At 35.5% G+C, this 12710-nt stretch overlaps 1 protein-coding gene across 4 annotated transcripts in view; it reads left to right on the top strand.

Annotated features, from left to right (window-relative positions):
* The window catches only part of LOC129242969 (protein ECT2), a 66918-nt gene that overhangs the window by 39842 nt on the left and 14366 nt on the right, over positions 1-12710 (top strand). For 3 of the 4 annotated variants that reach the window (XM_054879948.1, XM_054879947.1, XM_054879946.1), the window contains 4 exons: positions 8696-8831; positions 8946-9052; positions 9133-9382; positions 9934-11628. In XM_054879948.1, the coding sequence (XP_054735923.1) occupies positions 8696-8831; positions 8946-9052; positions 9133-9382; positions 9934-11628 (2188 nt within the window). The remainder of the gene's footprint in view (positions 1-8695; positions 8832-8945; positions 9053-9132; positions 9383-9933; positions 11629-12710) is intronic. The other variant, XM_054879949.1, reaches the window with a different exon arrangement.

Here is a 12710-nt window from a genome sequence, read left to right as displayed (position 1 = left end):
AAAACAGATCTGGGTTGGGCTGTCTTTCTTCTGGCTACATCTGGCCGAGTTTTCTCAACCTTCTCCGCACTTTAGCGTCACATTGAAGAAGAAGGTGAGTTCGTATTCTCCGGAGACTAGTCGTAAAAACGACAGGAGTAAGTGTGGACCATATCCCAATCATGTGCAGATACGGCGCAATCTGTAATGACCTGTGAGAATGCCCGTGAGCACTTTCACTTTATCCTTAAATAGGATTATGACTTGCATTCCGCGTTCCGAATTTTGTCCTTGTTTTTCAATTTATCGTTTTGTAATATTGCTTGATCTTCCTTCAAAATTTCTCCCCACCCTGTGCAATTATTTTTATTGTCTCGCCACCGTTTTTGCTCATCTGGATTTAAAACATTTAAAAGTATGTATTTACATAAATAAATCAATTATGTACAAAAAAAAAATTGTTTTCTTTTTTTTTGCTTCCCTACGAAAATATACTAAAACAATGTAATTTCATTAACTTTCGATATTTTGTCTGCGGAGGACGTTCTGAGGGAAATGCCCATATAGGAGAAGATTTATTTTGTTTTTCGACAATTTTATTGAAATGCTTGGTTTTACTATTAAATTTGAATGCTCTAACTTGAACATTTTGTATAAAACTTGTACTGTCTGCTTTTATATTTGCGAAGGGCGATGACCAAAATTCTTAAAAAGTTTTATAGGAATAAATTTGTTGCTTGCAATAGTATTGTTATTGCTTTGTAGGTGTTTTTTGTTGTTGCTCTTCTAATAGTATGTGCCTGCTAGCTGGCCATGTTGTTAAAAGCAACACAAACACAGCGAACAAACATAAACAAATCTGATGAAAGAATTTTTATTAAGCCGCATAAAAGTCTCGTTGTGTTTTTGTAGCTGAAAGTTCAGTGCCTGCACTACTGGGGAACGGCTGCAACGGTGATGGCCAAACATGTGTGTTTGCCCGCCAGTTAAAAGGCAAGAGTTGTCATTCGTCTAAGCTTTAGTGGCCCGCTAGGAAATGAAACTTGTAGAACTTTTAACGATTTTCAAAAGCATCAAAAATGCTTAATTACTGTTTATTTATTTTCGTTGATTTGAGCTGATAAATTTTATATGACGTGATGCCCGCGAAAACGTCAGTCCTGTTGATAATTAAAATTATTTTGTTGACTGATTTCTTTAATTGCTGTGGTGTGTTTCACTCCGATTTCTTTCCAAATTTGACCAAAAACGAAGTTAATTTTTGTTCTTTCGTATGACTCACGGGGTAATATGATGAGCCCTTTAGGTAAGGAGGAAGGAGAATTCGCAGCAGGAACTGAAACCGATTTCAAAATCTGCCAGTAAAAAGTGTTTTGAATATTGGAATAAGCGTCGGAATATGTGTATTGGTTATCATGGATAATATGTTGATGGGAATACAATAAATAAAAAGAAATAATAGAATCTTTTTTGTTACATTGAAAAAATTGGATACTTTTAGAAGAGAAGATATAATATAAAAACTAGGTTTTCTAAAAATTGGTGTTTGTGCGTTTGATAAAAATGGGATAACTGTACGACACATTTACTTATTTTTTAGCAATCGATACGTTTTTACTGCAGGGTACTTAGTATGTAAGGGCATACCCTCTATTAAAAAACCGAAATTAAATAAAAATAATCAATAAATGAAAAGCAATATTACAACTGATGAAGTTTGATGAAATAATATTTGAATGATTTCACTTGAATTATCAGAAACTCTTTTGTTACCAAATCAAAAACGGTTGCTGTAGTAACCATTTTCTTCCATAAAAATTATTGTCTCTAATCAAGTGAACTGGACTCTGTAAGTATTACATTTGTGTGCAAAGAACTTTGAGTATTGCATTATTTTTGTTAGTGTGTGTTTGTACTGCGATCTGCGAAGTGAGTTTCAAACAAAAAGCTACGTTTGACTTTTACGAGTATGCAAATATTTTACCCAAAACACACCCAAAGCTTCAAAAAGCATTTAGTTATTACTATCCCGCATGCAAATTTATAAGTGCCTTAATCATTTTAAGAAGAGTCGAGAAAGTAGAGAAAGATTTCACATCCTCAATAAACATGGAGAAAGTACTTCATTTCTATAAAAATAATAAGAAATCTTTCGTAAAAATCATTGTATAGAAACTGGGAATTCCTAAGGCATCTGTGTATCGCATAAAAACATTAGTCACATAATATACGTCGGCTATTTATATTTGTAAAATGTTCGGTTTTTTCGTATAGAGGGGTGATTTGTGTGAAGGTGACGAGCGCGATATAAATTTACTCTTATTTTAAGGGTAGGAGAACTTTGCTATTTTTAGGCATTTGAAATGTGGTTATCTGCAATGAGGTGTATTATTATGTTGATATTACTTTGTTATTACTTGGCTGTGTTTGCCGATGGTACTCTGTTATTTACTCTATACAAAGTATATGCAGCTGTTTTCTATGAAATATGTATGTCGACTGTAGGCTGATGTGGCTGTACGTGAAAAAGTGAATGAACTGCTGCTCAGTAGTTTTAGGTGCTTATTAAGAATCATCCCTCGTCACATATATTTTTAATATGCACTTGTGTTCAAAATAATAGTAGCCCGAGGGCAAGTTTTAACTATTGTATTTTTTTATTTATATTTATATTTTTTAATTTAATTTGTTTTTTAAAATACTTCTTCTTTTTCTTCCTTTTTTATTTTATTTTATTTTTTTTATTTCTTTTTTTTATTTTATTGTTTATTTATTTATTTATTTTTTCTCTTTTGTTTTGTTTTTTTATTAGTTTTTTAATTTTTTTTTTTCAATTTTGTTTTTTTATTAATTTTTATATTATTATTTTTTTTTTTTAAATATTTATTTATTATTATTTTTTAATTTATTTAGTACTATTTTTTTTATTAATTTTTATTATTTATTACTTATTTATTTTATTAATTTTTATTTATTTATTTTTTTTTTATAATTTTTGTTAATATTTTTTTTAAATTTTTTTTATTAGTTTTTTGTTTATTTTTATTTGTTATTCATTTTTTTTTATTAGTTACTAATTTGTTATTATTTTTTTAGTAATGCACAATACTTCTCCAACAAAAACCGTATAATTCAAAAACCCAAGTTTTATGCAAAACTCACAAAAATTTAAAAAAGTTTGAAAAACTGTCATCAATGTGTTCAACTTTTTAATATTTTTAATCAGAATCATTAGAAAACTTCAAAGCATGCAGTTTTATAGCACGTTCAATTTTAATATAATAAAAATTTCACTATAATTGTCAATCACTTTTTGCATTCGATTTGGCATAGAATTGATAATCCTACGGCATGTTGCTGTGGCATTGGAATATCATAGTTCTTTGATTTTTTGTCATAAATAATCTTATTTTTGAATGCCTCTTTTGCGATTCGCTTCTTTAACTCTCCCCAATGATTTTTAATGTTGTTAAAGCCGAGTGACTGGCTTGGTCGCTTCATAACAGTAACATTATTTTCTCAAAAAAAAAAAAAAAAAAAAAAAAAAAAAAAAAAAAAAAAAAAAAAAAACTCCCATTCACGTACCAATACTGGGTAGTGTTTTGGTTCATTATATTTTATATTGTATAAGAAGCCACTGGCATACTCGCCTCAACAAATGGTAGCATCACTTCTTGAAGTATGTCCATGAAAATAAATTTGATTCACATTTCGACCAGCATCATTTGCAAATAAATGTATTTTCGTTTCATTCCTCCAAGGTATGCTATACCAATTTTTTCACACATAACTTATGCTTTCGAGCAAAATTTTTGCTCTTCCTTAAATTTGCTTGTTTCTACAGCGGAACTTTTCGAGTTATTCTGCCAGGTAGGTTCATGTTTTACAATCGACGCCGTAAAGGGCTTGCTGATACTACGTTGCTGATTTCAGCTGCAAGGCCTTTGATGACTCAAAAGGATCCCTCTTGACAAGAGTCACAATGAAATTATCAATAGACAAGACGTTTGCTTTTTGCCATCATGTCGTTTTGTGGATTTTTTAGGCTTACATTACAATTTTCGTACCGTCCAAGTGACTCAGCGATAAATTTGTACAATTTTTTGTACGACTCATCTTTGAAAGAAATTCAAATTCAAAATGCGCTGCCATAGGCGCTACGTCTTCCAGGTACGCCTCTGGTCTAACTACTAAAAAATACTTAAGTACTTAAGTAATATATGTAATTTAGTCTTTGAATAAATACCTAGGTCTGCGTCTACTACACTTGCACCGTTAAAATTTGATTTCCAATTTCATTATTTCGAAAATTTCGTATCGTATCTTCGGCTGTTTTCAACTTCCCTAACGTATCCATCAAATCTTCTTAAGTAGTTTATTTAGTTAAAAATATTTATGTAGTTTAAAATATTTATCTAAATCAAGGTCATAATTCCCTGCTTCTATTACAATTAGCTAATTAATAATCGTTTTTTGTTTTTTTGTTGAATACCTAACTTATGCGGCCGGCGTGGGTTGGTGCGTGACTACTATTAGGAATACAGAGAGAACATAGGTTCAAATCTTGGTGAAACACCAAAATGAAGAAATCGTGTTTTCTAATAGCGGTCGCCCCACGGCAGGCAATGGCAAACCTCCGAGTGTATTCCGCCATGACTTATGTACTTATAACTTATGTACTTATAAGCTGCTTATGCATATACGAATACCCAGATCATAAACCCACTAGCTCCAGTAGAAGAAAAAGCTTGAGAGTCTCATGATTCAGGTCGCTGAATTCCAACATTAGATGGTCTAAAACATACACACCTCATAAATCATATGCGTGTGCGTAGTTTCCTTCAAAATTCCAAGAGAAATTTTTCGCAAAATTTCACAATTGATCACCAGCGATGTGCCACCTGGCATTTGCAGAAAAAGCGCATCAACTCAAAGTGGCTCATCAAGATTTCCCGATAATTACATTGTTTTAGTTTAATTGCCAAAATAGAAAATTAAATTTATGTACATATGTACAATACGTGATTAAGAGCTGGTGCATTTGGCGGCAGTTCACCAGCAATTCAATGGCTGTAAATAATTATTGGCCATGAACTGTTAAATAATTATGCGATGTGGACACATTGCATGCGCCAAATTCGACGAAATATGGAAAATGCTCTGCGTATGTACATATGTTACAGCCGTTGGAAAATACTTAAGAACCATGCGTTGACAACTATATACATATGTATGCGCATGTTTTATCGAGTACGGGGCCGTAACGGTACATTCATTGAAATGCGTTTTAGTAGGTTTCAGTGTTCCTTTTGTGAGAAATAGGCTTAAGAACGATTCGGTCAAGACAGTATGGGAATTTATTACTGTTGAACGTTGTAGAGGTTTCATAATAAAATAATGTCAACCCTAAGGCGCTATGCAGCTGGTTGGTTGGTAGGTTAAAGTGGTGATTCTTCCAGAATCTAACTAGCGCTTCCGCACCATTTTGTTGCCACATCCTCGTTACCAACTTGTTTGACGGTTATTTACAATATGACTATATCCAGTCTGTGCGGTTTAAGAACCTTATTAGGTTGTTGACGTCTAAGCCAGACAGTTTTTCGAGATTCTCGAACAGCGGTTGGCCCAGGGTTAACATTCTGTCCTTCCATAGGACAGGGCATTCATAGAGGAAATGGAAGATTGTCTCCTTGTTCTCCAAAAACCAGTTATGACTGCCGTTAGTCTCCAGGCGTCCCGTCGTTTCATGCTTATTAATGCCGACGATTGCTTGAGGTTGTAGGTGGGCCATAACGTTCTGCTAATTTTGCATTTCGTCTGGTCTTTCCACCTACAATCCGCGATTCGGAGGTATTTTTGGCAAATTGCATTCTTGCCTGCACCTAATGGTGTGAATACCGATTCTGCAAGAGCGTTATTCATGGCAGATCCCCCTCTTGCCAGTTCATCTGCTTTTTCGTTACCTTCAATGTTCTGATGTCGCGGGACCCAGATTAAGGCAACTTTATGGTTTTCACTCAAGATGGTGAGGCTATTCCTACTTTATTCGACCACTTTAGAGGTTGTAGTAGCCGAACCCAGTGCCTGGATTGCAGCTTGGCTATCCGAGAGAATACTGCCCTTAAAAGAGAAATCCGTGATTAGTAGCCTACAGGCTTCCCCAATTGCCAGTATTTCCGCCTGGAAGACACTGCTGGTATTAGGGAGACGCACAGATTTTTCCATTCCAAGTCTATGAGAATATATACCAGCTCCAATACCGCAGCCCATTTTACTGTAATCCGTATTGACTGTAGTGTCGAAGTTGTTTAGAGAGAATTCCTTATTCCATTCTTCCTTAGATGGAAAGAGAGTGGCAAAATTCCTAATCAGATTAACCGAGATTAACTGAGTTTGTCGCAATAAAAGACTAGCATGACCATACGTTTTTTCTCTCCAGCGACCCGATTCATTTAACCTAAATGCACTCATAGTTGCCGTCTTCTTAATATGTAGGTCTATTGGAATAACGTGTGTCAGTGCATTGAGATCCTCTCTAGGACATGATTTGATTGCACCGACCTTTATTGTACAGGCTGATCTTTGTATTCTGCCGAGTAATTTGGTATTGTACTCTCTCCTTAGAGCTTTCCACTAAACTACCGAACCATACGATAAAATAGGTTGTTGTAGCAAACCGTCTTATACAGCCGTAATGTATGCTTAGGTTGAAGACCCCATCTTCTTCCACGCATACGTTTACAGGCATATAAAGCAATTTCTGCGTTCCTTACCCTTTCTTCAACATTAAATTTCCCGCTTAGTTTGGAGTCCAGAATTACCCCTAAGTACTTTGCGCTATGCAGCAGTAAGAAAACAAAAAGGATTTTCAACAAAATATAATATGAATATATACTTTTCCCTTTCGCTTGCATTTTTAACACACTTTTATTAGGACGGGTTGTATGTATGTATGTATGTATGTATGTATGTATGTATGTATGTATGTATGTAACGGAATCTTTGAGCTTAATTTTCACTGGCTTCTAAACATCTGATCGACTTGAAATTTTGCACACCTATCAAGGACCGATGACAATGCAATAATTTGATAAAAATTTTCCATTATCCTTATTGGGATTGCCAGGATTAATATTTTCTTTTTTTACCTGTGGGCAAAAAGTAAGGTGAATTTGGTTGTAAAATGAAAAATCGTCATTTATTCTTGTAAATCAATTTCATCCCCTTCAAAATAATGCCCTCTCGATGAAATACACTTATGCCAACGAGTTTTCCAATCCCCGAAACATGCCAAATAGTCCATTTCCGGTAGTGGTCTCTTGAGTTTTGGGAATAGCCAGAAGTCACACGGAGCCAAATCAGGCGAATACGGTGGTTGCGGAACGATATGTGTGGAATTTTTGGCGAAATAGTCACGAAGAACGAGTGCAGTGTGAGACATGTGAGATAAATTTTCCATTATCCTTATTAGGATTGCCAGGATTAATATTTTATTTTTTTTAACACACTTTTATTAGCTCGGGTTGTATGTATGAATGACTGTAACGGAATCTTTGAGCTTAATTTTCACTGGCTTCTAAAAATCTGATCGACTCGGAACAAACAACATAGATGACTAGATGGGAAACTCTTTTTCTCGTGAGAGCGCTGAAAAATGTGCATTTTTTATAACATTTGCCAATATTGCCATACCGGTAGAAACATGAATTGGGTATTTTTTTTAAACAAAAACTGGGAATTTTTAGTTTCCACACCACCATTGAGGTTAGTATTTAGTGTGCGGTTGTGTAATAGTATATTACTCGTAAACACCTACATATACTAAAAATAAAAAATAGTTAAAAAAAAAAACTAAAAAACACGGTTTTATTGCTAATCGAACTAAAAAGTAGAAAATAAAAAATAGTTTAAAAAAACTAAAAAACACACTTTTATTGCTAATCGAACTAAAAAGTAGAAAATAAATTTTAATGACAAAGGGACCTATAATGAAGTAATAGCAAATCGAAGGATCAGTCATAGTCAACTACCTCAGAACAGAATTATAACAAAAATTAAGATACAAATAGAGTAATTCAAATTAGAGTTAAAAGCGTGGGATGCTTGATATAGTAAATATTACAATCATTCTATTGGCAACTACCTATGTACAGAAGGTTATGAAAGTGAAGCAAAATGCATCCCACGCTTTTAACTCTAATTTGAATTACTCTATTTGTATCTTAATTTTTGTTATAATTCTGTTCTGAGGTAGTTGACTATGACTGATCTTTCGATTTGCTATTACTTCATTATAGGTCCCTTTGTCATTAAAATTTATTTTCTACTTTTTAGTTCGATTAGCAATAAAAGTGTGTTTTTTAGTTTTTTTAAACTATTTTTTATTTATTATGTCACTAGTATTTTGCTTCGTTCTTAAGTATTTTTGTCGAAGGAATTTCGCATTGTATTCACTTTTGTACATGAAGTAAAAATTAATTATTTTTTTCCTTGAAAAAAAGGCTGATACAGATGGAAAACATTTTAAATTTGTAAAATAAAACCTAATATGCGAAACATTTAAGTGTCATTATAAAAAAAGTTCGAAATTGAGAAAACTGGGTATCGTTTTTAAGTATTTTGCGACGGCTGTACATTTTGACAGGTTATTTTTCCTTCTACACCTGCTTGCATTGTCAATTTTAATTACAATGAATTTATTTTTTTTGTTTTCCAGCATCTTGGGCCCACCTGCCTTGAAACATGCGGCCGAGTCAAAAGATGGACTTATACGCAACGCGCGACCCATTTACAATTACTCGATGCGTGGCGTGGTGACGTGTTTTACGGGCATCCGCAAAAAGGATGAGTTGGTGAGTGTGAAATGTTTATCGAAACACTCTGCTACTCTGTTTGTTGTTTTTCTTTGTCATTTCCTGTTAAAGAGTCGATTGCTGAATTTTTGTATACTTCCTTTCGTCCCATAGACACGTCTCGTCAATCTGATACATTCGATGGGCGGCTGCATACGCAAAGACATGAATTCCAAGATCACACATTTAATTTGCAATCAAAGCGGCGGTGATAAGTATCAGTAAGTTGCTTAGTCTTGTCAGCTGTCCACTAATGGCAATTTATTTATGTTTTTGGGTTTTTATTGTTATTTCTTTTTAGATACGCAAAAACATTTCGTTTGACCGTGGTGCGACCGGCCTGGGTTTATGGCGCTTGGGAACGGCGCGACGAACTGCAATTTCGTGCAACGACCGATGATTTTTCGCGCGAGCATAAACTGAAAGCGTTTGAAGGTCAGAAGATTTGCTTCTTTGGCTTTCCCGCGGACGAGCATCAACACATGGTGGATGTGTTGATCAGCAATGGGGGCGTGCCGGCAGAATTGGATGATCCCGAGTGCTCGCATGTTGTGAGTTTTTCCATATTTAAATATTTTGCACAAACAACATTAGAATGTTGCTGTTTGCCGTTTGCTGTTGCTGTTTGTGTTGAGCTGTTTGCATGTTGTTATTATTGTGCTCTGCGAGTGTGTACATGTGTGTGTAACAGAGTGTGTGTGCGCGCGCGCTGGTTTGGTGGCACTAATTTTTGTATGTAACGATGCTGCTACTAATTGATTTGTACTTTTTTGCACTTTGCATCATAAACAATTGAGATAATAACAAAAAACTGGAAAAACAATTTGTAACATAGTTTGTGCCGCTGTAGACGAAAACAATCATTTATTGTAATTTATGAGACAAAAAAAAAAAAAAAAATTAAGTGACATCAACAATATAATTATTTGCTCGTTGGCCTACCAAGAAGTAGTGTTTAAAAAAAAATACTTAAATAAATTTATAACTAAATCCAATGTTTTTTTTCGCAAACAGTAACACAAAAAATTAGTACATTAGAAACTCACTATTAGAGCATTTTTGGAAATTTTCTATGTATATTTACCAATTTACAAATTTACAGGTCATGCCTAATACTGGTGGTTACTTTCTTGAAACCATGACTAACTCTTGCAACTCACCTAAGCCCCAATCTATAACTAACCCTCACCTCAATCCCGATCCACTAAATCCTAAACTCATTTCCCAACTCGATTCACGGAACCCAAAACAGCCTGAAGAGGTCAATATCGGAGCAACCGCAATAGTTGCGGAAAAGCCAGCAAGTGAAATTACTGATAAGACTGAAGAAAATACTGCAAAAAAGACTGAAGAAAAATCTGATGATCGTCAAATGGATGTGGCGTTAAATGTGATTGCATCTGTTGAAGATGTTGATGTTGACGTCGATATCGATGATGATGGTGTCTACTTTGATGAGCGTTTAGTGGTCGATTATGATCGAAATAAGGAGTTGCAACGTGGCTCCCCGCTGCCCGAAGGCGTGGACATAGATGACCCCTATGAAGCCGACCTTGCTGTCAGTCAACCGAGCGCAAGTACGCCACGAAAGCAAACACAATTGTCATTGCCTGAATCATTGCCAGAAAATGGCATAAATGCCAATTCAAGCCAAGTGCAAGAAAAAATTTCGGTACCCGTATCGCCGGCTAATGAAACCAATGAAAATGCAAGTACGCCAATAAAAGCGACTCATGCGGCTGCCAGTGATGATGTTGATGCTAATGATGAAAATGCTGATACTAAAATCGGCGTCGATGGCACCATACTTACTAGAGAAGCAGATGATGCGTTCCATAATCCGAACAATATATCACCCATATTAACTGCCAGGCAGGAGGCCGCACAAGTAACCGCAGGAAGAGAAAACGCGGTAGTTCCGATGGAGACGGACGACATGAACCCCGCGCATGAAGAAGATTTCGGCGATCTCAATGAACTTAAGCGTAAACGCGAAAGCTTTGATAGCATTTCACTTATGTCGGTGGATTCTTTTGTTTTGCCGAATAGTACGAAGAAACCAAAACTAATTCGCACCGGTTCCATTACACGTTCCATACGCAGGTCCATGAGTTTTGTGGCTGTGCGCACACCTATTGCGAAAATGTTGCGTCCACGTCGCAGTTCGGTAGCGCTAGATGCTGCGCCCAACTACGATGAGGCCTGCAATGCGGATGATTCATTTTGTTCGATTGCCTCCATGGAAACTACGTTTAATGAATCGATACGCAAACCGGTCAAGGAGAAATTTCGCAGTCTACGCGATCGCATAACGCGTAGCAGCAGTAAGAAGGACAAATGCAGTGTGACGACGCCAGAAAAGGACGAAAAATGTGAGCGCGAGATGCCGAGTAGTGGTTTCAAAACGCCCAAAGCGCCAGCTAAATTCTTAAGCGCTGCAGCAAAGGCCATTGGCACGCCGAAATCGTTGACGAAAATTGCACTATCCGCACCATCACCGTCGCCATCTGCGGCGCACAAAGCGAGCGGCATTGAGAACTCTGAGCTCAAATCTGCTGCGGTTATTATTGCTGCCAGTAATTCTACCACTGCCAGCGCTATAAATCCTGCTCCCATTCCAATGCTTCCTTCATCTTCATCGTCCATTCATAGTTCAAATCTACCACTTAACCTAGAGATAACGCGTCAGGATACTCTATTTCAAATTCAGGCTCATAATCAGGCTGTGCAAAGTCAGGACACTGCGCTCTGTCAGCAGCGTAATAATTTGCTAAACGATGTTGGACGCTCGTTAATGGTATTTAACGCATTTCATTCCATTACTATTTTTGCATATTGCTTTTTTTCGCAAAAGAACAAGAAATGGAAAGTATAGATACCCACTAGCAATGCAGATAAAAAGAAAACAAAAGATTGAGGTTAATTTAACGTAAAATTTCACTATTGTTTCAATATTTCGATTCTGCATATTTGATCTCGAAGAATGTGAATATACAGTATTGGTCAAAACTAAAGTACCACCCTTACAGGATTTCTAAAAATGCCAAATAATTCAATGAAACCACGTGAAATATTGCATATTTTTGAAAAATATTTTTTTTATTAATTCGGTACTAATGAAGCATAACAAAAATTATTAAAAACTTTTCATATAAAAAACTAAAATTGAAAATATGCACAGTACTCAAAAATGAAATGGTCAAAATTAAAGCACTCCCTACCTTAATAGTAAGTTATTTACGTTTTATTGTTTATTATTTTGTACTAAACCCATTATTTTTGATGACTTCAGCACATTTCTTTGGCATAGAAGAAATTAAGTTTTTGATAACTTCCGGCGATATGTTGTACCAGTCTTCTTTAACAGCCTCGAGCAGAGATTCCTTTGTTGTACAATTTTCTCTGTTAATTTTCAAATTCATAATCTCCCAAAAGTTCCCAATCGGATTGAGATCAAGAGATTGAGCGGACCAATCTATGACCTGTATAGAATTTTGGTCTAACCATATTTTACAGTGCCTAGAGGTACATATGCTAAGGATCGTTATCCTCCAACCTCCATTAACTGCGAATTTAATGGCATTTCTTCCTTAGCATACAGCAAAATTTAAATTCTTCGTATGCATAACGCGATCCATTTCACCCTCTATTCGGTGGATAGGACCGATTCCTTGTGCAGAGAAGCAACATCAGACCAAAATATCTCCCCTGCTATACTTAGTATGTAGTTGCGATACTATACCTAGGATTTAATCGTTGCTGTTTGGCCTTCTTACTTGCCTTATACCTGAATCTGAATCTTTTATATTATATTTGGATTCAACAACACATTGGACAATACATTTTTCCATTTCTGAATTGTATGTATAGTTATGATGG

This window comes from Anastrepha obliqua, chromosome 3 (assembly GCF_027943255.1).
Source record: "Anastrepha obliqua isolate idAnaObli1 chromosome 3, idAnaObli1_1.0, whole genome shotgun sequence".
NCBI classification, from domain to species: Eukaryota; Metazoa; Arthropoda; class Insecta; order Diptera; family Tephritidae; genus Anastrepha; species Anastrepha obliqua.
Note: the sequence above shows the minus strand (reverse complement) of the source record. Positions and strands in the feature narration are given on the sequence as shown.